This window comes from Leguminivora glycinivorella, chromosome 10 (assembly GCF_023078275.1).
Source record: "Leguminivora glycinivorella isolate SPB_JAAS2020 chromosome 10, LegGlyc_1.1, whole genome shotgun sequence".
Taxonomy (NCBI): domain Eukaryota; kingdom Metazoa; phylum Arthropoda; class Insecta; order Lepidoptera; family Tortricidae; genus Leguminivora; species Leguminivora glycinivorella.
The window spans coordinates 13503858-13529670 of record NC_062980.1 but is presented as its reverse complement, the minus strand read 5'-3'; the positions used below and the strand labels follow the sequence as shown (position 1 = coordinate 13529670).

Sequence of the window (25813 nt, the reverse complement as noted above, 5' to 3'; positions counted from 1 at the left end):
TGGCGCGACAGAGCCAGCGGCGTTTCGCTTTCGTTTCGCGTCGGAGAAATGCCATTCGGCTACGGGGCCAGGCATGAGTGTTCGCTGCGGTTAGACTCCGTAGAGTATTTGAATGTGTCATCAAACTTTAACGTCTAGAAATACCGCAATGCAATGAAAACCCGCGCACACGGTGTAAATGGGCCCTAAGCTGATGGAAACTATGTCACACCTCGGACAATGATGGCGATTTCCTACGCACACGCACACGTGTAGGTATACGCGTACCTACCATGCTTGTATGAGTGAGATATGACAGGTCGACAGGTCACGTTATTGTCAGACGGTAACTGTGAGGTAACCGATAGCGGGGAGCGGGAGTGGCCATACTGTACGATAGTACTCTTTATAATACTGTGACTATGTTATCGAGGTATTTGCATTGCAATGTAAAACATGGATAGTACAGAAGGTACCCCTAAAAATAGATCTATAAAGTTGGTCTTAGCCTAACAATATCCGTGATAACTGATAACCACATTGTTAATGAGATGCAAAGTTTTAATGGTCCGTGTTGTATTACAAAGGAGTTTCAGGCGGTTTATGAAGGTTCTGAGGGATTTATGGCGTCTGAGTTTATTCTTGGTAAAGAAGACTTGAGACTTTTACACGTGTATTAAACAGACTTTTATAAAAGTTTATATTAAACAGGTTTTTCTTTTGTTGGCCAGAAAACGAGTTTCACGATGACGATGCGTAAAAAGCGAAATGTGAAGTTTTTTACTTACTATCCCGCCTTTTATTACTCAAGTAATACCTGGGTATAACTAAAAAGAACTAACCTATTAGGTATGTATGTCTGTTGGTTACCTTAATTTTTTTTTTCAATTTAAGTGTTATGGCACTTATGGCTCGCTCATCGACGATTCCGCCAACGTCAAGGTTTAGTAAGGCACGGTGATCCTTAAATTTTTCAAATTTGTCGGATTTTTTAGTTCCAAGATTTGGTTGAACGTCTATTATACGTATTTTTTATAAAATAACATACAATCACGCCTGTATCCTATAAAGGGGTAGGCAGAGCACATGAAACTACTCAAGATTCAGTGCCACTTGGCAAATAAGGGGTCGATTGAAAACGAAATTGTGACGTTGCAGTGACAGGTTGCCAGCCTCTCGCCTACGCCACAATTTAACCCATATCCCACAGTGACTTTTACGACACCTACGGGAAGAAGGGGGGTGGTGAAATGCTTAACCCGTCACCATACGGGCACGAGTAATTTTTATATGATACGATAGGTCCCTTAAAAATATTAATCGATTAATTTCACAATCTCGTCCGCCCAAAATTACATAGTTATTAAGTTAATCATGATTTAATTTCTTAAATATACTAAAATACAACTAGACTAGTAATTTTACTGCTCATACTCGTATTATATAATTCAACTTATGATTATAGCAAATTAAATTTCTTTAAGTTTGCCTACTTGACGCCTTCAGGATATCTGTTCTGACTACAGTTCTGCCACCTGTGAATAATTTACATGAAGCTTTAGGATTTGCGCCATCTACACCAACTTACGTGAATTAAAATCTGCACACAGAAAGCATTATTTTGAACCCGGGAGGGATGTGTAGCAGCTTCTTCATAAGAACGACAGATGGCGCTAAACAATAATTTTGTATTTAGGTTTTTGGTTAAAAAATATGTTATTCGGCTAGGGAACAAAATGGACGGAATAGTCTCATATTACAAGAATCGGCCATATTGATCTTCAATTATTCATTTATATTAATGTTAGTACCCAACCTTTTCGAGACAATGGTTTCTATTAGAACATAGAGAAATAATTTTTATTAAGCAGAAACGTCTGCTAACGATTCTAAACATTTTTATATTAAAGGAAGAAATGGAAAAATTTACGCTTCCGGCGGGACTTGAACCCGCACCATTTTTGCAATCCGTGCAATGCTCTTACCAATTGAGCTACGGAAGCCACGCCGGACTTCGCAAATCTTTCCATGCCTTTCCTTTTTTACACGCGGGTGCGGGTTCAAGTCCCGCCGGAAGCGTAAATTTTTCCATTTCTTCCTTTAATATAAAAATGCATAGAGAAATATCCAGGTGAATAGGTAATATTTTGAAAATTCTTCTCCGCAAACACGGACGTGGTGACGGGTTAAGAATTTCACCACCCCCTTTCTTCCCGTGGGTGTCGTAGAAGTCGACTATGAGATATGGGTTAATTGTGGCGTAGGCGAGAGGCTGGCAACCTGTCACTGCAATGTCACAATTTGGATTTCTTTCAACCCCTTTTTGCCAAGAGTGGCGCTGAAACTTAGTAGTTTATGTGCTCTGCCTACCCTTTCATGGGATACAGGCGTGATTATATGTATGTATGTATCTTCTCCGCATCGTAGGTACCTACACATGAAAGTCGGCGTGGTGCATCAAAATTGCAAAATACCTATATATGTATAGGTAAACAATCACAGGGGAAGAAAATTCACGCTATGCTCACTGAATTCGAACGAGCTCACAACGAGAAGTGAAACTCCTAGCTAGGGTTACCAGATGGTCGAAATTTGGCGGGATACTCCCGATTTTCGCATGTACTCCCGATTCCCGATAGAAAAATCGCCAAAGAACCACTTTAGAAAAACAACAAGCGTTGTGGCTAAGCCGTTCGGAAAGGACAATAGTTATTTGTTATACAAGGGGGCAAAGTTGTATTTTAACGCCGAGTGTGGAATTGAAAAACGAGCAAGTGAAAGGATTCTATAGTTGAACCACGAGCGAAGCGAGTGGTTCGAGAATAGAATCCTAAACTTGCGAGTTTTTTTAACACACGAGAAGTAAAATACATTTGCACCCGAGTGTAACATAAAACTTTTCCCCTCACTATAGCGACGAAACTACAACGCAAAAAATGCATTTATCACTGCTTCCAGTAGTTCCACAGGTGATAAATCATCTTTACTCGTATTACTAGATTCACCTACTTTTATCAATTTTAAAGCAGATAATTTGACTTTATTCAATGTCAAATTACTTTACCCACTAGTGGATAAAATGCGTTTTTACCCGCTGGTATTAAAGGACAAAACACGTGTTTCCGAGCTAGTGAGGGGAAAACATAGTTAAATGTGGCTACACGTGGTTAGTTAACACTAAGTTTGTTAATCATATATCCATACAAATATTATAAATGGGAAAATGTGTGTGTCTGTTTGTTTGTTCGTCTCTCACCCCGAAGCCGCGGGCAAAATTGAAATTGAAATTGAAATTGAATTTAAATTGAAATTGAAATTGAAATTCTTTATTTCAGGTCTATCGACCCATATTTTTGTTAGTTATTATGTAATAAATGTAACGTAAATACAATTTGCAATCTTGAGGTATCAATTTGAAGAAAAGTTTTTTTGATACTATTTTAACTACTCTTAAGACGATACAGGAGGGGTCAATTCTCCATACAATTAAACGCTCCCGACTATTTCCTGTCTGGTTTTTGAAGATAGAGCAATGTTTTTTTCAACATAGATTATTATTGTTTTTATCTGTGTCGGACCGTTTTGACTTTTTTGATATTCTTATTTTTAAAGACGCTAAGAGCCCAAAAAAATTCCAAAAATGACCTCTTTGATTATGGCGCAAAAAAAGGTGTGGTATTCAAAATTGGTAACAATTAGCCAAAAAAAACTCAAAAAAATCCAAAGGTTGTCTGGTAGAGATCGCTCTTTATCGAGAAGACCGCCTGTTGTCTGCCTCTATTTATAATCATTTGTTTTGTCTCCACTGTATCTTTTGCTGTGAGGTGTGCCAATAAAGAGTATTCTATCTATTTATCTATCTAAAACTAAACGGTCCGACACAGATTATTTCATTGTTATTCAGATTCTCAAATTTCGTTACATTTAATTAAGTTTTGAAGGAGGAAACAGTCGAGAGCGGAACCTCGATTTTAAAGATTTTTTCGCAATATCTTTTAACTGAGTTGTTCTGAATGGACAATTTTTTTCGATAAATCTAGTATATTTAACTAGTATAATAACACTAGTATATTTAACTAAAATTCACAAATTGAAAGGGGGGCTCCTTTCTATTTTAGCATTTTCGCTCCTGTAGCGTCTTAAGGTTGTCTGGAAGAGATCGTTCTTTAGCGGTAAGACCGCGCGTGTTGTTTGTGCTGCTACTTTCCTTTGTATTGCTGTATTTTATTGAGGTGAGCAATCGAGAGTATTTGTATTGTATTGTATTTTGCTTTTCGTGATAAGTCCTAATATCCAAAAAAAATACCTTTTTTCCCGATGTTGGAACCATTCGATCTGGCAACTCTACTCCCGGCATCCAAGTCGCAGCCTTAGAGATTACGAACGCCGACAAATTCATAGACCAAGTTGGATCTATGGAGGAATGTTTCAATATCTACTTTAAGTTCAACATCGCAGTTGTTGAGATACTCAATTTATCTGAGGTAGCCCGTTTCTAGAACCTAAATAGGTAAACTTCAGTTGTCTAAGGAGTTCAGGATAGTTATCCTATAAATCAGTAAAATCTTTACGCGTGTTTTGATGTGAAAAAATTCCTTCTGTCAAAAAAAATATCGGGATGCAGTAGATTGAATCAAAGGCAACCTATTATTTATTTATTATTATTTATTTATTAATATATACAATTTACACAGCATTACAGTTTGCACCAAAGCGCTGGCAAATTTAAACATGCTTAGGAAAATAATTACAGTATTAATTATGATTAATTCATGCAAATACACAATATACAATTGGAAAAAAAGGAAAAAATAAGAATAGAAAGAAATGTTTCAACAAAAAAAAAAGGATTTATACAATACATGTCAAAAAATACGATGAACAGTCACAACATTTTCACCACCTATGAACCTACCTACTTAGGTAACCTACTGCTATGTTGAACTATAAGTACGAGTATAGAATGGCATAGCAGAGATAAAATAATCGTGATTAAATAATTGCGTTTGTCAATAATATTTTACTTTCATTTATCTACAAGCTTACACTACTAAAACAATTTAATTTTCATTATTTTTCTTATAATTTTAGAACTAAACGGGACTTAATCGCGTAAACACGTACATTTATACGGTTGTCACGGGTCACCCGTCTACCTGTGACGACGAACATAATTTGTGATGTTCGAAGCGTCGGGCCAAATATAAATGAAATTGTTACGCGATTAAGTCCCGTTTAGTTTTAAAATTATGAGTGCAAATCGTGTTAGTTTAAATCAATATATTATTTTACTTACTTTATTATTTTACTTACTTATTTTTAGCCAAATCTTGGGATTAGTTGTCAAAGCGGACCCCAGGCTCCCATGAGCCGTCGCAAATGCCGGGACAACGCAAGGAGGATGATGATGACTTACTTTATTAGTTATTTGTTGAAAAACAGTATTACACTAACTTCAATTCATTTTCCCATCGAGACAAGTTCGATCGCCGCTCAATTTATTCCCAACACTCATTTCTGGCACCGCAATTGGAAAAAGCAGCCGTCGCCAGTCTCTGCCCCTATTTCCATTAGCAGGCAGACAGGCCGCACAATGGTAAGCAAGCTGTTAGGGCACGAGTATAATGAAGGCATTGTACTAGCGGCAGGGATAGAGGGCTACAGCAGGCTTGCACTTTATGAAACTATAGAACTTTACAAATATGTCGAAAGTATACTGTCTCAGTCTATTTCCATTAGCAGGCAGACAGACCGCACAATGGTAAGCAAGCTGTTAGGGCACGAGTATAATGAAGGCATTGTACTAGCGGCAGGAAGAGGGGGCTACAGCAGGCTTGCACTTTATGAAACTATAGAACTTTACAAATATGTCGAAAGTAAACTGTCTCATTCTATTTCCATTAGCAGGCAGACAGACCGCACAATGGTAAGCAAGCTGTTAGGGCACGAGTATAATGAAGGCATTGTACTAGCGGCAGGAAGAGGGGGCTACAGCAGGCTTGCACTTTATGAAACTATAGGGGTATAGGAAACTATAAATTAAATTCAAAGTAAACTGTCTCAGTTCGTTTCCATAGCAGGCAGACAGGCCGCACAATAGTAAACTAGCTGTTAGGGCACGGGTATAATGAAAGCATTGTACTAGAGTCAGGGATAGGGGGGCTACTTCAGGCTTGCAGTTTGTACTACAAAATTACAGGCCAAAATAGTTAGTTTATTTCCAAACAACGCTATAAACGCACTAGTTTAGGCTGAAGATAATGGGCTGCTCACATACCAAAGTAATTTGTTACCAATTAACTGTCACTATTAGAAACAGAAGCACTTCCTACATCAAAGAATCTTCGAGCTCGATACGTAAATCAAAACATGTAACTTTATACTTATTTTGCTAAATCGAAAACACAGCAGAAGTAACTGATACTAATGAATCTTCATTAAATTACGATCGTGGCGAATATGCGTCCTATGTAAATTTTTATTATTGCTTGCCGATATAGTTTTACCATGATCAGCCAACTGTACCTTGTTTCGACTCGTCAATAGCTTAAAACTGTCTCAAAAATGTCTTATAATCGATGGCTAACATTTCTATTTTATTGAATTCATTTATTAATTCCTTAATAAAAGCTTGCCTTATTAGTACCTAATCCATATCATAGGTAGCCACATGTCAGTAGTCTGTGCGGGGTGTCGTAAAATTTATGGAATTCCATATACCTCTGCTACTCACTCGACCAGCGGCGTGGGAAGTAGGCAGAGGTATAGACTAGTGTGGCCGCGCTACTCGTCATGTTGCTCGTCATGCTCCTCGTTATGCCCACCGCTCCCTATTTTGTCGGTTTTTTGGCGCGAGTCAAAAGGTCGGCAACAACCTAGTGCGATAATCGCGCGAATAGGGCAGTGCGTGGCCGGAGAGGGCAACCTCGCGGCAGCGCGAGGAGCATAGTATGGCAGAGGTAATACATTTCGCAGTATGACAAGCCTACTGTGTCTGTCGCCAGTAGATTGACGTCATTATACGTTACCTCTCGCCGGCTCAGATGCCACGCCGTCGCTGATATATCGCTTAGAGAACCCGATTTATTGACATTTGAGTCATAAAACTAATTCATGTAGGTACTGTAACTAAATTTAGTGTAGGTACATAAGGTTCAGCCTATCAGATAACATGTGCAATATGATATGGCAAGCCTACTGTATTTCCGCTGTCGCCAGCATATTGACGTCATTATCCGCAACCTCTCGCCGACTCAGCTGCCACGCCGTCGCTGATATATCGCGAGAACCCGATTTATTGAAATTTTAATCATTAAACTAATTCATGTACTGTAACTAAATTTAGTGTACATAAGGTTCAACCTATCAGATAACATGTGCAATATGATATGGCAAGCCTACTGTGTCTCCGCTGTCGCCAGCAGATTGACGTCATTATCCGCAACCTCTCGCCGACTCAGCTGCCACGCCGTCGCTGATATATCGCTTAGAGAACCCGATTTATTGGCTCTGCGTGCCCGATTGTAATCGCGTAGACTTAAATTTCGATTAGTCAGTGCGGATATGAAAAAAATGTGCCGGTATTCAGTTATTTGCGGATTAAAGATGACCCAAATAGATTTGATACGTGAGAAGGCTCTTTAACGACGTTTGTATATTTGATCAAGCATACAAACTATAGAGCATATAGTCTATGGAGCTTTATTTATTTATTTGACATCAATGGGAGATTTTCTTATTAAAGTCTGAGCTGAGTCATTTCTTTATTTTCCGTGAATAAGTAGTGTGAATACTATATAATTACATAATAAACTCACGCCATCATTCCGAAAAAGGTAAACAGAGCACAAGGAACTGCTCAAACTAAATCCACTCAAAAATTCCACAGTTGACTTTTACGATACCTACAGCAGGTAAGGGGGTGCTGCTTATCTTAACTTAACCCGTCCCCGCCACAGTGTGAATAGCTATTAAATTAAAACCATTTCTATCCTTAGTGTCAACCAAAACCAAGTTTTCAATTAAGCCATCAATGTTGCCTTTAAAATACCATGCGGGGACTCTTATAATAGCCATGAGGTGAGCATACCCAATCTATTTTTCTAGAAAACCAGTACACGAAATACAACCCCAAAAGTAAATAAATTTCAAGTGTAGCTGCGGAAATCTCTAAAGAGTATCCGGGCCGGGCACAAAATAAGCTGAACTTGTTTCCGTCATTGGGTCCAGTCATTTCCTACATCCGAGCGATACGCCCGAATATATGTGGCGGCTACATTGTACTATCTGTGAGTTGTCTTATGTGACAACAGGTGAATGAAAGGCAATTTATATTGAGGTATCCTATGAAACAAAAAAAAACTTACAACAGTCCATTACACGAAGTTGGAATACGTTTTTTTAAATTCAGCACTTAGGTACCAACTGGTCTAGTATCAAAAGGTAGGCCTAAGCGACAAGTGTTGTCTGGACCAGGGATGTAACAGATGTGGTTTTAACGGAACCGGAAGCGGAAGCGGAAGTTTTGAATTTAGTTTAACGGAAGCAGAAGCGGAACCGGAACCAGAAGCGGAAGTTATAGATGTTAAAAACGAAATGAAAAAATACCACATAGGTATAACATAAACCAATACTACACCGTGTCCAATAAGTTTGAATACAGCACAAATAGCCAATAAAACAAAATGAACAAATAGTTACTACAGTATTATTATATTTTATGAATGGCACTCTTATTTACTACATTCACAACAAATTTTTTGGAATAACTCCAGCATTAACTTGTATACCAGCCTCAAACGCTTCTCAAACGGATCACACGCGGCACGCACCGTTTTCTTCACATTTCATCCCAAATACTCTCGATAACATTTTTGAAATGATCTAGGTTTATGATTTTATAAAAATTTAGTTTTCAAAGCATGTATGACAATACAAAATAGTCTAATACGCCTAAACCTGGAGGCCTGGGTGGCCACTCATGTTTCGGATAAAAAACTGCCAAATTAGTCTGAAACTACGCTAGAATACCATTTGCCGAATGTGCTGGAGGTGCGTCTTGTTGGGACACATGATACTCATTCCCAAGCATCCTTTTTAACTTTAACACTTTCGCTACCAAGAACCCGACTGTCGGGTACACCGCTCGTAGAAGCGTAGCCGATTACATGGGTTTCCCCGTATGTAGCGAAAATGTCGTAGCGCCGCGTAGAGCCCGGTTTCGAAAGTGTTAAGGCATTTTTTTCTCCAAAACCTTGGTTTTAAAGAAAAAAACGTTGATTTTAACGCTTTTATCTGTAAGTACTGAAGGTAGTTTACCTCGCTTACATACTGAATCCCACACCTGGGCCGATGGTGAGCTCTGGAACCTAGGCACATTTTTCTAGTTGCCCGGAACGTTATCTATCCTCGGTACCCATAATAGTTTATTTTGGACACGTGGCGTCTGTTTTATCACATCCAGATTCTCCTTATAAAAAATAACTCGTCACCTGCGTGCCGAGCAAGTATTTTGTTGGCATTTTACCTCTTTGTTTTTCTTAGACACTTCGGAAATGTGTCATGTACTTTGTGCTTGTATTTTATTAAGAGGAATATACTCTTTAGTTTAAATAAGAATTTGATGGCCTGTGATCCCTATATCTTTAGAACTGAGGTAAAATGTGAGTATTCGGACTTTTTGGACACGGTGTAATTAAATTACCTAGAACTTTTAGGTGTTTACTGTTCAGCCTGTAATCAGCAGTTTGTAATCAGCCTTTAGGCCCACTTAGGTTTTAAAAACGAAAAGAAAAGTTACCTGATATTTTATCTTAAGTATATCATTCATTACAATCCAAAAATTTAAATCACCTTGAACTTTAAGATGTTTAGTTGTTTAGGTAATCACTAAAAACACATAAGAATCCTTTTAAACCTTTATTATGCCGTAAAAGGTTTTAGAAACGAAAAGAAAACTTACTCGTAGGTAGTATAATACAATCCAAAACTAACCAGTAAAAATTATATGTGTAATTGTTAGCACACAATAGGCTACTAGACTCGTATCGAATTTAGAACATCAAGTTATTGTTTTCGGTAGTATTTGACTTAAGAAATCAATATTTATAGCTTGCGGGCATTAAAAGTGCGTGATGATTGCGTATTTTTAATTAAAGATGTGTGTATGTTTTTTTTTAATTATGGACTCCGAAAACGGTGTTGGCCAATGGAGTGACGTCACATAATTCAGATCAACTATGGAAATTAGAGGTAGTAATCTGATCTCCATAGAAGCAACCTCTATTGTATTAAAATTCATAGTCGTTGACGGGTGTGACAATGTGAAATATTTTTTTCTAAATATACTGACGTCATGTCATAGATATTCTATAGATTAATATGGCTGATGTTGTTTTTGCCTGATCACGTAAAAGTAAACTTTAAATAATTTTTTGCGGCTTTTTAAGTCGTAACAAAATATGGTACTATTTTTTTTCGTTTAATTAGACAGTAATTAATAATATAAGACCACAGTATAAGACATACTTTGAAAAAGGGTCAAGTAGCCTATTAAATTTTTAAATTAAATGGAGTGATTGTAAAAAAAGTAAACTGTATTTAATAAACAAATTAACAGCTTTATCTTCCGGCAGTTTGCTTCTAAGGGGATCGTAGATAAGCCCTACACCACTGAATAGTTGTTCACTCGCTACTAACTAGGTGGACAGGACAAATATTGGCGCGCAATGGAATGCAGCGATTGATGTTTAGTATCGCAGCATTCGCAGCACGTGGAAACGGAGAGATGAGCGAATGACAAGTATAGACCTGTTGGTCTTTGATGTACGCCGCTCATGTCCCACCGTCGCGCTAGGTTCCGACATCCGTTATAACTTCCGTTTGAAAAATAACAGAACCGGAACAGAAGCGGATGTGTAAAACAAAACGGAAGTTCCGCAGAAACGGAAGCAGAAGCAGAGCTCCGTTACATCCCTGGTCTGGACGCCGTGAAAGGGGACATGACAGAGAAGAGAACGATCTCACACCTGAGGATTCTGAGGACCGGACGGGCAAAGTGTAAATAAGTTATTTTGCAAAAAAATCATTTTTGGAACAAGCTTTTATCGCCGACTGCACCTTTCTTTCAACAGTCATCTGCTGCTTTCCGAGGCGTTTCTAAAAACCGCTTACTCGATGGGGATACGACGTTTCATAATAGAGTTCATATGACCACCTTTCTGCTCCATCATCAGATCAGCTCCATGATACAATAATATTGCATTGTCACGTGATTTACATATGTGTGCAAAATTTCAGATCAATCAGAAACCGGGAAATTTAGCTTCTACGTTTTGACCCAAACTAACTTAACAAGGCAAGTTAAATAAAAGCTTTTAAAAATATAGCCGAAAAGTGCACTTTGACAATAGGCTGGGACCGCGCTAGGTTGAAGAAGAAGACAGGTAATTTTAGCAATTTTCTACAACTTCGCTTTGCGTACAGCATACCGAATGTTGATGGATTTCGCACAGAACACAGAAAATGTATTTACAGAGATTCTATACCGACTTAATAATATTAGGTCCTAAAATTGTTTCTTAAAAGCACACTTTTCTTGAAGAGAATAAGAATAGGCACTTACAGGCATTTACATATTCGTATATTCGCTGCTTTTTATGCAAATAAAAATAATATAACTTGGAAGATGCGTGTAATGTTACCTGGAAAAGTAAGACTTGTCTGAGAAATAATTATAATATGAGTATGACATTACAGTCAAGTGCAAAAATATGTATCGAAAAAATCGTTTCATAAATATGGTACTACGCTCTTATTATACCGGACTAAGATGCTATGGGACCATATCGGAATAAGTAAGGGAAGAGGTTGTAACTCACATCAGTAAATGCGCGTTATTTGTATAGGCATAGTTAAGTGACATCTACCGACAATCACGCATCGTCTAGCGTAAATTATCAGTACTGCTATTTGTCAGTAGATGTCGCGACGAACGAAAAGTCTAATGCTCACCAATTTTTAGCTAATATTACAATAGTATTAATCAGTATTCTGTTTTCAATTCCTTCTGCTTGTAATATAAGTTGTAACCTGTTCTAATATTAATTTTTTGGCAGATGAGTCACAGTTGCCGCCTACTACCGATAGATTAAAACACGACCGAAGGGAGTGTTTTAAATCGACACGAGTTACGAATTTCCTTTTCGCACGTGTATCGTACGATGTTTTTCAGTACAGATGCCCCTCCGAAGTTCCGACCTGTTTTCAGTACAGATGGTGTTTTTTTTTACGCACTAGTGCGAGAAGTTGTCTCTTTCATTTCCTTTGGATGGCAAAAGGACAACGAATATACACCGAATCCTGAATGAGTAGCCACGGCATAATAAATGTAGAAAATCTTACAAAAATTAATCCGTCGTCAACCTAAAATAGAATGTTTCTAGGTAAGTGGACCAATAAACAATAAAGCAATAGTACATTACGATACAAGTGCGTAAAAAAGGAAGTTCGAAACGAGTGGCGATAAATTAAAACACGACCAAAGGGAGTGTTTTAAATCGACACGAGTTACGAATTTCCTTTTCGCATTTTTTTTTTTTTTTAATAATAATAATTTATTGTCTTGAAACCTAATACAATGAAAACTAAACTTATACTAAGTTACATTACTTGTTATTACTGTTATTAGCATTGAGGTATATGTACTACGTACTAGAGGCGACGTTGCTAAGAGAATTTTTACACAACGCACTGCGGTCCACTGGACCGCAACGTTGTCAGTCCTTACCGGGTCCTTGCGGTGCAGTGACGTGCCGTGATGCATTTACTTTCCACGTGAATAATGCCTTCTTGTGTGTTTAAAAATTGTACTAATCACTCGAGGAAATCAAATAAAAGCCAAGGTGTGACATTTCATCGGTAAATTAAACAAAAAACTCGTCTATAATATTTTAAGATTGAATATTCTACAAACTCGCGAGCGGGCGCGACACTGCCGCCATTTTGGTGACGCAATCATAGACTATAAAAAGTTAACCGCGCAGATGTGCCATTTACACTGTTCCTACTACATATGTAATGTGTTTCATCTCTAATCACAGACCAACCCCTATAGACATCTATTACAAGACGACTCGCTGTGGCCAGCCTTCCTAGTATTTGCACTGATATAAGCGCGGGCGCTCGCCGTGCCCGATCAGTATCGACCAAGTAACAGACCCGAAAGCAGCGCGTGTTTTTCGCACAAAAAAATTGGAAAAGGGTATTTTGATGCCTTAAAGATGTCCACCTGTAGTGTGAAATGGTGTGGAAAGGTAACAAGAAGCTCAAATTTAAAAACAGACGGCATTACATTCCACAAATAAGTCATATTTATAATTTATTCAGAGCCGGCATAGGTCAACTTACATTGGCCACTTACGCGTCAGTAGAGGGACAGTCATACTTCTGTCCCTTTTCATCTGGCGCGACTGCCCGCCGTCCTTGAAACGGCCAATCACAGCGCGCTTAACACATTCCCCGCCCGCTCCTCGCACCCCAAACACTGGTGACTCGTATCGCGAACCAAATATGACAAGACTGCCACTCTATAGGAGGTTCTCTGTGTCTCTAATAGAGTTGCGAAATATAAATATTTCTATTTGGAAAATTAATAAGTAACTACTTACTATTTCATTAATTATGTTACTAAAATATTTAAAAAAAAATATTTTTTTAATATATATAGTTAATAGTTTTTGAGTAAAATTGTATTTTTAGCACGCTCACTTTTTGCAGTTTTCTTCGGCCTGGTCATGAAAAAATGGAACAATTTATACACTTTGTCCAAAAAAATCGTGCTGAGGAAACTTGGTTACCAACTGACCACACATATATATGTTCATTGTGTATTTTAAAGAAGAAGATAAATACAGCACATTTATTTTGTATTAATTTGTATTGTTTAAGTTGTAAATAAATAAATAAGTTTGACTAGAATATCCGTATTTAACTATAATGTAAAATTCCCGTTAGGCAGAATATAATAGTGTCACATCTGGTGGTAGCCCTACTCTACGCGTAAATAACCGCTCCCCGCACCCCGCGCATTTGTCAGCATGTGCAGTGTTTTTGCTTGGCAACGTCGCCTCTAGTACGTAGTACATATACCTCAATGGTTATTAGGTTTGTATCAGCTTTACTACTTAGGAGTCTCTGTTTCCTGAACTAGGTCTAAGCCTGTGACTCAGGATGCAGTGAATCCTCCGAGGAAAGTGAAAGAAAATAAAAAACACAGAGTATATCTTATTAGGTATGGATAAAGAATGATGAGAAAAAAAAATAAAATATGTGATACTATATGTATGAACAAAAGGAAAAAACAGAAAATAAAAACGTATTTAGATAAATGCCAAGTGAAATGATCCGAATCAGAAACGCGCAAGCGTGTGTGACTCGTGTGTGTGTGTGTGTGTGTGTGTGTGTGTGTGTGTGTGTGTGTGTGTGTGTGTGTGTGTGTGTGTGTGTGTGTGTGTGTGTGTGTGTGTGTGTGTGTGTGTGTGTGTGTGTGTGTGTGTGTGTGTGTGTGTGTGTGTGTGTGTGTGTGTGTGTGTGTGTGTGTGTGTGTGTGTGTGTGTGTGTGTGTGTGTGTGTGTGTGTGTGTGTGTGTGTGTGTGTGTGTGTGTGTGTGTGTGTGTGTGTGTGTGTGTGTGTGTGTGTGTGTGTGTGTGTGTGTGTGTGTGTGTGTGTGTGTGTGTGTGTGTGTGTGTGTGTGTGTGTGTGTGTGTGTGTGTGTGTGTGTGTGTGTGTGTGTGTGTGTGTGTGTGTGTGTGTGTGTGTGTGTGTGTGTGTGTGTGTGTGTGTGTGTGTGTGTGTGTGTGTGTGTGTGTGTGTGTGTGTGTGTGTGTGTGTGTGTGTGTGTGTGTGTGTGTGTGTGTGTGTGTGTGTGTGTGTGTGTGTGTGTGTGTGTGTGTGTGTGTGTGTGTGTGTGTGTGTGTGTGTGTGTGTGTGTGTGTGTGTGTGTGTGTGTGTGTGTGTGTGTGTGTGTGTGTGTGTGTGTGTGTGTGTGTGTGTGTGTGTGTGTGTGTGTGTGTGTGTGTGTGTGTGTGTGTGTGTGTGTGTGTGTGTGTGTGTGTGTGTGTGTGTGTGTGTGTGTGTGTGTGTGTGTGTGTGTGTGTGTGTGTGTGTGTGTGTGTGTGTGTGTGTGTGTGTGTGTGTGTGTGTGTGTGTGTGTGTGTGTGTGTGTGTGTGTGTGTGTGTGTGTGTGTGTGTGTGTGTGTGTGTGTGTGTGTGTGTGTGTGTGTGTGTGTGTGTGTGTGTGTGTGTGTGTGTGTGTGTGTGTGTGTGTGTGTGTGTGTGTGTGTGTGTGTGTGTGTGTGTGTGTGTGTGTGTGTGTGTGTGTGTGTGTGTGTGTGTGTGTGTGTGTGTGTGTGTGTGTGTGTGTGTGTGTGTGTGTGTGTGTGTGTGTGTGTGTGTGTGTGTGTGTGTGTGTGTGTGTGTGTGTGTGTGTGTGTGTGTGTGTGTGTGTGTGTGTGTGTGTGTGTGTGTGTGTGTGTGTGTGTGTGTGTGTGTGTGTGTGTGTGTGTGTGTGTGTGTGTGTGTGTGTGTGTGTGTGTGTGTGTGTGTGTGTGTGTGTGTGTGTGTGTGTGTGTGTGTGTGTGTGTGTGTGTGTGTTTGGAGAAACTTTCGGAGCTAAAGGAAAAGGAGAAGGGATACATTTTGGGAGGAATAGGTAGTTATTTGAGAGCGTTTAAAAGTGACTCTGCTTCTTGATAGGTCTGTGATTCTAGCCATGTTTGTAATTTGGTCTTGCAGTTGTAGCGATTTAGTGGGTAGATATCTAGTTGTTTGTTTGTTTTGTTGTAGATGCGTGCACTCATTGCTATGTACTGGCGGGTGGCGAAAGTTGTCCTCTGGAGTACCACTGGACAGACAGTTTGCTTACTCCGCTTGCCGGATGCTTTCGCAGATATAGAAAGATCTCGGTGTCTACGTAGGATGGTGCGGAGGACGTATAGTTGCCTAACTGATAGGACACTACATTCGGCGTACAGTTGAGTTGTCGGATATCTGAAAGGTTTAGCCATTGCAGCCATTTCAGTACAGATGCCCCTCCGAAGTTCCGACCTGTTTTCAGTACAGATGGTGTTTTTTTACGCAGTAGTGCGAGAAGTGGTTCATTATATGCCTGCGCGAAACTTCGGATTGCCATCTGTACTGAAAAACGTCGTACGATACACGTGCGAAAAGGAAATTCGTAACTCGTGTCTATCGCCACTCGTTTCGAACTTCCTTTTTTACGCACTTGTATCGTAATGTACTATTTCGTACTCGTGTCGATTTAAAACACTCCCTTCGGTCGTGTTTTAATTTATCGCCAATTCGCCACTCGTTTCGAACTTCCTCTTTTTCGCACTTGTATCGAAATGTACTATTACCTAACCTACCGGTATAATGCCGTACAGTACTAGCTGTTCCTACCGGTTGCAAAGGGGCTCATCCTTGTTACATGTTTTTAGGGTTCCGTAGTCAACTAGCCCTTATAGTTTCGCCATGTCCGCGGATAATCTCAGTAACCGTTTGCACTAGAAAGCTGAAATTTAGTAGAAATATGTATATCAATCACGCCGATAAAAAAATAAAAAATGGAAAAAAATGTTTTATTAGGGTACCCCCCCCCCTACATGTAAAGTGGGAACTGATATTTTTTTTCATTCCAATCTCAACGTGTGATATATTGTTGGATAGGTATTTAAAAATGAATAAGGGTTTACTAAAATTGTTTTTTGATAATATTAATATTTTCGGAAATAATCGCTCCTAAAGGAAAAAGAAGTGTGTCCCCCCGCCCCTCTAACTTTTGAACCATATGTTTAAAAAATATTTAAAAAATCACAAAAGTAGAACTATAAAGATTTTCTAGGAAAATTGGTTTTGAACTTGATAGGTTCAATAGTTTTTGAGAAAAATACAGAAAACTACGGAACCCTACACTGAGCGTGGCCCGACACGCTCTTGGCCGGTTTTGATTTTTTTTTAGAAAATATCCAATTTATTTTGTTCAAGATAGTAAAACCAAAGTAGCTAGCCAAGTAGCTACTTCGATTTATGTCAGTAGTAGGTTAGGTACTTAACCGTATCGTATGCTGAGGCGTTGGTCGGTGTAAATCAAGTGAAACACAATTTATAGCAGAGCTCGTAAATTCAATTACAGCGGGCGCAATGGTGATTTAAGTGGTCGATGTTTTATTGATTTTAAACGTTGCTTTATCGATGTGCTTGAAAGTTGAAATTGTCCCTTTTAGTTAAAAGTCAACGGTTTTATTCAATATTAAGCTGTCCTCTAACTGTGAGTTCGGGGACGGCAAAGGATTGTCAGTTCTTCGGCACTGTTTTTTTTTTTACTAACAGACAGGCCGTTGATGTTCTTAGGACGAACAGTCAATAGGTGCCTTTTTTAAGCGAAGCATGACTTTTATGCTAGGTATATCAGTGAAACAAATCTCATGCCTTACCACCAAGACCCTCACGAATTCCGATTTTGAATTTGGAATTTTCTTTTATTTATAAATTATAAATATGATGTGATGTGGAGCGTAAATGATAACTACTTCGTATGGAGTATACGTTTAATGTGTCTTAAATAACAAGTACATGCCAATATATACTAAGCTATGCACATGTGTGGGTAAGGTGTGGTACACACACTACACCTTCCCCCTCAGAGAAAAAAAAAATTGTTCTATACTATGAGGAATATTTTTTTCTAAATTAAAAAAAAAAGAATTACACAAAGTAAAAAGTAAGGAAGACTATCTAATGTAAGCAAAAGATCTTAGTGAAAGTGTGTATTATACAAAATTAACTCTTTTTTTTATACAAGTATTAGGTAGGTGCAGTAAAAACACTTTGAAGTTGAAGGAAAGAATATTTGCTGAATAATAAATTCAATTTAAAGAGTTACTCATACATTATTCAATAAATGAAAATTACAAGTTATACAAAATTTGTCTAAAATAAACACAAATTTCCATTATACGCTAATGCACCATACAATAGTTATTACCATGGGTGGGTACCCATGTATTTTTATAAAGGTTATACAACTTATAGGTTATACAGTTATTACTTTTATGACGGCGTTGATGACGAAACGTGTATTAAACAATATACCTATTTATATAAAACTAAGCAGAAAAGACTACGAATAACATCATAGACTTAAAAAAAAACCTTAAAACCATCACTAAGTAGGTATATATTTCATTTCCACAGACAAATAAGTATCCGTCGATACATTTTAAATCCAAATTCAACGTACGTTAAGAGTATATAATTCCAACCCTGGGTACCTGGGAACAATCATATTTCTTATTTCATAATTTACTGACTTGCAAGTATTATTTTTAATTGATAGACGTCTTCATTTTGTTTATTATAATAATAACATTGTATATAGTTGTGCATCTAAAGCGTGCTTCTCTTTTTTATGGCAAGGGTACACAACGCATTTACTTACCTGGCCGGCCGACCTTACTATATATTTATTTATTTATTTGCTCAGGATACAAGGATATTTATTTTTAAGCGCGCACACATACAATATATTTACTCATACAGGCAGTTCTTTTAACACATCCTTTCATAATAACCTTCCATGTGTCCAAGGAGTCTTCACGATTGATGCTCGATCAAATCATGATCAGATCTCCAAGGATTCCCTACCTGCCTTGTACCCTGGCGTACCCTTGCTATACCTATCGCTTAAGGCCCCTCTTGGGCAGCCGAAGAGACAATAGGCATATAATTATTTCTATTCAGTTACATTCATTAAAAAACTTTCAAATACCAACCACAATTAATCCAACCCCATAAAACTTCAACAAATAAGAATTTCAACAACCCTTGGTTGATCAGACCAGTCGCTCTTTGAAAAACTTACCTGCTTCAGTTTACTCGACTTCCAAAATCTCGCACACATACCTAATTTCAAAACACAAACCATTCTTATCTATTCCACCCTTTACTTATAAGTACATACAATTACCAACATTAATAAAACCTCTAGCCATAAAATCCGTCGCAAAATAAAACAAAACTTGAACACTCCTGTATTATATGCTATTGAGTGTTCCTTACATCCTGGCTCGCTAACATACACGGCCGCGCACACGTTTATCTTATTTATTGCCGCTCCTCCGAGCTGCATCCCTCGGCTCTGGCCACAGACTAGCCTACGTTCCGCGCGCCATGTATGCCCGAGACAGGTATAGGACCTCTGTGGTGTGCGTATTACGGGATGTTTGAGACCAGTACTTAACTGTCCAAACCCGTACATACACTACATCCCTCCTTCCTTATAGATTTAGAAACCTCTTTCAAGATTATAAAAATAAGAACAACTGTACCATTAAGACTTTATTAAAAATCTTCAACTTCAGTTACAACATAACTAACAACGTAAACCCAGCAACTTAATAGTCTACAACTAGGTTAATCTGCCACTCCCCGTCTACTCTCTTGAGATGTACAACGTTCCTTCTATACCTCTGACCTGTTTCGTCGTTTACGACTTCCACATCTCCTCCATTCACTTTTTCCACCGTAAGTGTTGTAGCTCCGAAAGGTGTGCTTAACTTGTTCTCCTTAGTTATATTCTTCATAACGACTTTATCGCCTTCTACCAATGTACATTCTTTTGCTTTTCTTTTTTCATCGGTGTACTCCTTTCCTTTCTCTTTTAATTCCTTGTCCTTGTCCCTAACCTCCATATCTACATCTTTATTTTCTAAATTGAAATCTCCTTTTCGACTCAGGTCGCTTACCATAGGGATTTTATCTCGAAATTGTCGTCTAAAGAATAGTTCTGCGGGTGTTTTTCCTGTCACTGAATGTGGTGTACTGTTATACATTCCTATGTATTCGATTAAGGCCAATTTCCAATCTTTTTTTTCTACTTGGCTTATCCTTAACCTCTTCAAAATGTCTTTATTCTGTCTCTCGACTTCTCCGTTCATTTGCGGCCAGTACGGGATCGTTGAGTGTAATGTAATCCCTCTTTCTTTGCAGAAAGATTTGAAATGATCCGATATAAATTGACGCCCATTGTCCGCCGTGATGGTCGCCGGGTCACCCAAGCGACTGAAAATTTCTAATAGGTGTTTTGTCATTTCCGTACTGTCTATTTTCCGGCAGATTTTAACTTCTTTATACCTGCTAAAATAATCAATTATCACAAAGATATGATCTCCGCTGGGTAATGGGCCAAGCAAATCTATGGCCACGTCTTTCCATGCTTCATCAGGCAATTCGCGTCGCTTTAGCGGATTAGGCGGATTGGGAGCCGATACTAATGTGCATCCTGCACAAGATTTAACTAGCTTCTCGGCTTCTCTATCGTACTTAGGCCACCAAACTTTCGCTCTCAACCGGGCCTTCATGGCGACTATTCCTGGATGACCTTCATGAGCAGCTGTGAGGATTATCTTCCGAAGATCTTTTGGAATAACTATTCGTGTTCCTCTCAGGAGAATCTCTTCATAAAAGCATAGCTCAGTCTGAAACAGTTTATATATTTTTACCTCCTCATCCCAGTTATTGTGGTACAGTCCAGCCTTGACTTTTTGTATTTCTGGGTCTTTTTCAGAGTAGTATGCCACTTCATTTAACGAAATAGCCCTTGGCCTTATGTACTCCACTATCTGCTGTATGTGGTGTTCTATGGGCTCGCCGCTAGATAGATTGTTGTCATTCAGTCTAGACAATGGATCAGCAATATTGTTTTTTCCTGGTCGGTATATAACTTTAAATTTGTAAGATTGAAGTCGCAGGATCCATCTTTCTATTCTTGCACAGGGTTTTGACTTAGGTCCAAAAATAACTTCTAATGGTTTGTGGTCTGTTATCAAGTCGAACTGTTTACCATATAAAAATATATGGAAATGTTCTATCGCCCATACCAATGCAAGTGCCTCCTTCTCAGTCTGGCAGTACCTTCTTTCACAGTCAGTCAGTGTTCTACTGCCAAAGGCAATGATTCGGGGTTCATTATCATGTATTTGGACCAGAACTGCCCCAAGACCTACAGGACTCGCATCGGCAATCACAACAGTCTTCTTACTGACATCATAGTAGCCTAATGTAGGTATGTTGCTGATTGCTTCTTTCAGTGCTTGAAATGCAGACTGTTGTTTACATCCCCAATCATTTTGCAAAACTGTATTTTTTCCAGGCCTGTTCCGTAGAAGTAATTTCATAGGCTCCGTCAACGTTGAAAGGTTTGGTATCCACCTGCCTACATAGTTCACCAAACCCATGAAGCTTTGTAATTCACCAACGGTTTTGGGTGATCTAAATTGTTGAATTGCCGATAAATACTTTTGCAACGGTCTTACCCCCTCTGCTGACAATTCATGTCCAAGAAAGTGAACTTTAGTGACTCCAATTATGCATTTTTCTTCTTTCAGTACTACATTGTTTTCCTTTAAGACGTTTGTAACTTGTTGAAGCCTTGTGTCATGCTCTTCTTTGTCTCTTCCATAAACTAGTATGTCGTCCATAAAATTTATAACCCCTTCACAACCAAGTAATAGTTTCTCTATGGTTTTTTGAAAAATCTCTGGGGCACATGTAATTCCAAACATTAAGCGTTTGTACCTGTACATGCCTAGACTGGTGATGAATGTTGTTATATGTCTGGAATCTGGGTGAAGCTCTAATTGATGAAAAGCATCTCTGATGTCTAACTTGCTGAAGTACTTGGCATCACGCACTTGTGGTAGTAACTTATCCATGGTAGGCAAGGGATGATTTTCTCTCATTATGGCTGCATTTGCCCTCCTCATGTCTACACATAAGCGAAGTTCTCCGTTTTCCTTTAAAATTGGCACAATTGGAGATACCCATTTTGATGAGCCCGATACTTCTTCTATAATATCCCTTTTAATTAAATCCTGTAACTTCTCTTCCACTTTCTTTTCTAATGGTATTGGAATTCTTCTGAGTGGCTGTGATACTGGTTGGATAGTCTCATCTATGGGTATATGTATCAATACATTTTTTATTTTGGGAAATGTTTCTTCTTGTATCTGGTTGATGTCTAAACCTAATTTGAGGACACCCAACTGTTTTGCTGTATCTCTACCTAATAGGTTTCTTGTGCCCTCAGTAATGACATAAAAAGTGGCATCTTGAGTTTGACTTCCAACTTTTATATTTGCTTTAAAAGTGCCTTGTAGGGATAGCGCAGTTGTACTTCCATAAGGTACAAATGTCTTGTGTAAATCCTTATTTTGGTCATATATCACAACATTATTTCGTATCATTTCTGTCCAAGTTTCTTTGCCAATCAAGTTCCATTTGGATCCCGAATCAATCAACATGCTTATATTGAATCCTCCAACTTCACAATCAATAGTGTCATCGCTATCAATGTTGAATACATACTGCACTTCTTCTATTTGTGAGGTCATTTGGTTAACACCTTGGTGAGGTTCTCTATTACTCTTGAATTTCTTATTGCTGGAATTCCTATCCTCAGCAAGCTTTCTTTTCCGACACATTTGCTGGAAGTGGCCAATGCGCTTACACTTAAAACATTCTTTATCAATTGCCGGGCATTTCAGATGAGAGCGGCTTCCGCATCGTTGACAAGGTTCTTTAAATTTTTTCACATAATTACTATTTTGCTTTGTACTTATTTTATTAACTTCTTCCTTATTTGTAGATTTTTCTGCAAAATCTTCTAACTGTCTGTTAACTGCTTCTAATGAATTTGCCTCATAGATAATTTTCTCTAATGTCATATCATCTCCTGCACGCAATATCTTTTTCCTCAATTCACTTGAAGACCCTTTTTCTATAATCTGGTCGATAATGTGCTCATCTTTATTATGAAATTGGCATTTATCAGCTTGTTGACGTAACCTTACGAGAAATTTTTCAAACTTTTCATTTATTTCTTGTTTTACTTGCCTAAATAAGTGACGTTCATACACTTTACTCTGTTTAGGTGAAAAGTAGGAATCCAGTTTTGACAATGCAATTTGAAACACATCTTTTCTAGGTACGCCATCTTCAGTTTCTGGATCTGGGATGTTGTAGAATATTTCTTGTAACTCCTGTCCCCCAAAATGAAGAAGACTAGCTCTCTTCTTTTCATTTTTTTCTATGCCTGCTGCATCAATATATATAAGAAGTGCCCTCTTCCAACGCTCCCAACGTGCTCCCAAGGAAGTTGGTTCTCCTCCACATTCAAATTTGTCCAATGTCAGTGCCATGGCCCCTGAACGTGCCATTGTAACTGCCTAAAAGAACAAATTACACTAATTAGTACTTTTCTAACTCTCAATTCTCCTGAGCCTACCTATTTGTAGTAACAAATATTAAGCACTAATGAACATATTTTGTTTTCAGTTGTAAAATTACTTAAGAGGTCTAATCATAAGTTTCTGACAATACCAGAGCGCAAACATAGCAGAGCCCCCAAGGACAATCTTGTCACGACTTAACCAGTATTTTTATTGTATGACTAACGTCGCCGGATGATCAAGGCAAAGTCCCCGCAAAGACAATCCATAACACCACTCGGCCGACGAAATCTAGATCCATCCAAAGATGTTGCTCAGTGGTCAAGGCAGAGTCCCCGCAAAGACAATCCATAACACCACTTGGCCGACGAAGTCTAGGTCCATCCAAAGATGTTGCTCAGTGGTCACGGCAGAGTCCCCGCAAAGACAATCCATACCACATAAGCCGACAATGTACTTTACATTTCGCAAACAATGCCAATGCGTGATCAATGGAGAGTCCCCGCAAAGACAATATTGTCACGACTTATCCGACACAGTCATTATTTTCTCGGAACGAAACCCATGTTTTAGGATAATGTCCGTATCCCAACATTGCATGATTTCCTTTCAGTTCAACGACTTACCCGAGCGTTAATCCGTCAATTCTATATTCGTGCTGAATCCACCGAAGTTTTTTGCTTAAATTTTGTAGTAATAACAATTATTCTCCCCTGAAAAGGCTGAAAAGCTAAGAGTAAATATGTTATGTTAGTGACTTTTCGTTTAATTTTCTTTTTTGATAGATTCCACAGATGCAACATGTCTGTTCTCGCGCCAAATTACGGTTGGCCATACTGTTTTCGTACGATACTTCAAATTTGCCAACGTAACGATAACATCACTTATATATGAAGAAATCCAATACAGCAGTTGGTAGACGTTGATTTTACTCGTCGCCAATGTATTATATGCTATTGAGTGTTCCTTACATCCTGGCTCGCTAACATACACGGCCGCGCACACGTTTATCTTATTTATTGCCGCTCCTCCGAGCTGCATCCCTCGGCTCTGGCCACAGACTAGCCTACGTTCCGCGCGCCATGTATGCCCGAGACAGGTATAGGACCTCTGTGGTGTGCGTATTACGGGATGTTTGAGACCAGTACTTAACTGTCCAAACCCGTACATACACTACAACTCCTATACCTAAATAACAAAAACATTTCATATACCAACAAATTCCATATCCATTTTACATCAATTTAAAAATAATCCAACTTTTTATCTCTTATTAGATCTCAAATATATTTATTTTCCACACATTGTTAAATCCGTAAAACATATTATAGTCAATTCCGAGAAAAAAAATCTGAAACATTCTAGTACATTATTATTTCTTAACAATCTAGTTCTAAATACTAATTTTCAGTTTAATATGGTCAAAAGTCGGTAAGATTATAATTATATGCAATTGCCAAGTTAAATACGATAAATTTGAAGTAATCTAAATTATTGCACAATACATTAATAATGCATTATGTTGAAATTGAAATTTGAGACGTAATAACAGAAGCTACATACCGATCCCTTATATGTGAACACGTGTCGCGGATGACGCGGCCCACCTGTACCTTATGACGAATGTTGTATCCATGTGCAGAAATAATGTTGTTAAGTTTACATTTTGAATTACAGAATGCAAAGTTGAGATTAAATGATACAATTAATTACTATTGAGCTAAAAAAAATGAATTAACATGTGCCATGCTTTTAACCATAATTATACGTAACTACTATTTCGTCATCAAGCAGCAAATTAAGTCTTAAAAATAACAATTCTCAAAATAATTTTCCACATTTTTATCACCTATTACGAATTAATATTAGTACTTATTCTTTCACATTAGAGAAGTAGCAAAAAAAACACAGTAAAATTTAAAACAAAACAAGGGATACTCGTATGTACGAAAACGCCGCAATGTTATGAAATATTGGAAAGAATCGAAAACACTGAATTATCAACTGCTGCTCCAGTCTTTGCGCCTTACTGCCGGAATGATCCCCCGTGAACCAAACACACGTAGATGACGCAGGACTCATGGTATCAAGGACACAACACCTTTCAGTTCTTTGAAGTACTTACTATATTATTGTCATCACTTTGAGAATTCATTTAGAATTATCCATTTTTAATAAGTTGTATACATGTCACTTACAACTGTCCACCAGTTGTAATGTTTTTATTCACTGCTGAATGTCAGTACTTAGGTACGCACTTTATTTTCCATGTACTTTTATATTTTATATGTAAGGAACTGCGAATGTCTATTTACATTGTTTGACGGAGCACATTTATTTTTAAAGTTCCGTGTTTTCACCATAACTTCATCGATCACTTTTTAATCAAAATGTATCGTCCTGTCGATTGAATCACTTTCACCGCTCGAAAATGTCAAAGTATTGCACAAAAACATATTACTTATTTACTGGACTGGCTGGCGCAGCGCGCCGCCAGTGCGGCGCAAGGCCGCACTGGCAGGATCGCCATGTGATGTGGAGCGTAAATG

At 38.3% G+C, this 25813-nt stretch overlaps 1 protein-coding gene across 2 annotated transcripts; it reads right to left on the bottom strand.

Annotated features, from left to right (window-relative positions):
* Positions 1 to 19093: 19093 nt before the first annotated feature.
* On the bottom strand, positions 19094 to 24429 carry LOC125230573 (uncharacterized protein K02A2.6-like). 2 transcript variants are annotated; one of them, XM_048135767.1, is made up of 3 exons: positions 24186 to 24429; positions 23891 to 23994; positions 19094 to 23261 (listed from the first exon to the last, which is right to left on the bottom strand). In XM_048135767.1, the coding sequence occupies exon 3, from the start codon at positions 23250 to 23252 to the stop codon at positions 19431 to 19433; it is 3822 nt and encodes a 1273-aa protein (XP_047991724.1). In that variant the 5' UTR covers positions 23253 to 23261; positions 23891 to 23994; positions 24186 to 24429; the 3' UTR covers positions 19094 to 19430. The 2 variants fall into 2 exon arrangements, with proteins under 2 accessions (XP_047991724.1, XP_047991723.1); XM_048135766.1 differs by lacking the exon at positions 23891 to 23994.
* Between the last annotated feature and the right edge of the window lie 1384 nt (positions 24430 to 25813).

Coding starts and splice junctions, on each gene's coding strand:
- LOC125230573 (XM_048135766.1), bottom strand. CDS start 24,305: ATGCAGCTCGGAGGAGCGGCAATAAATAAGATAAACGTGTGCGCGGCC. Junction 23,262..24,185: donor TGGCGACGAGTAAAATCAAC/GTCTACCAACTG, acceptor TTGTTCTTTTAG/GCAGTTACAATGGCACGTTC.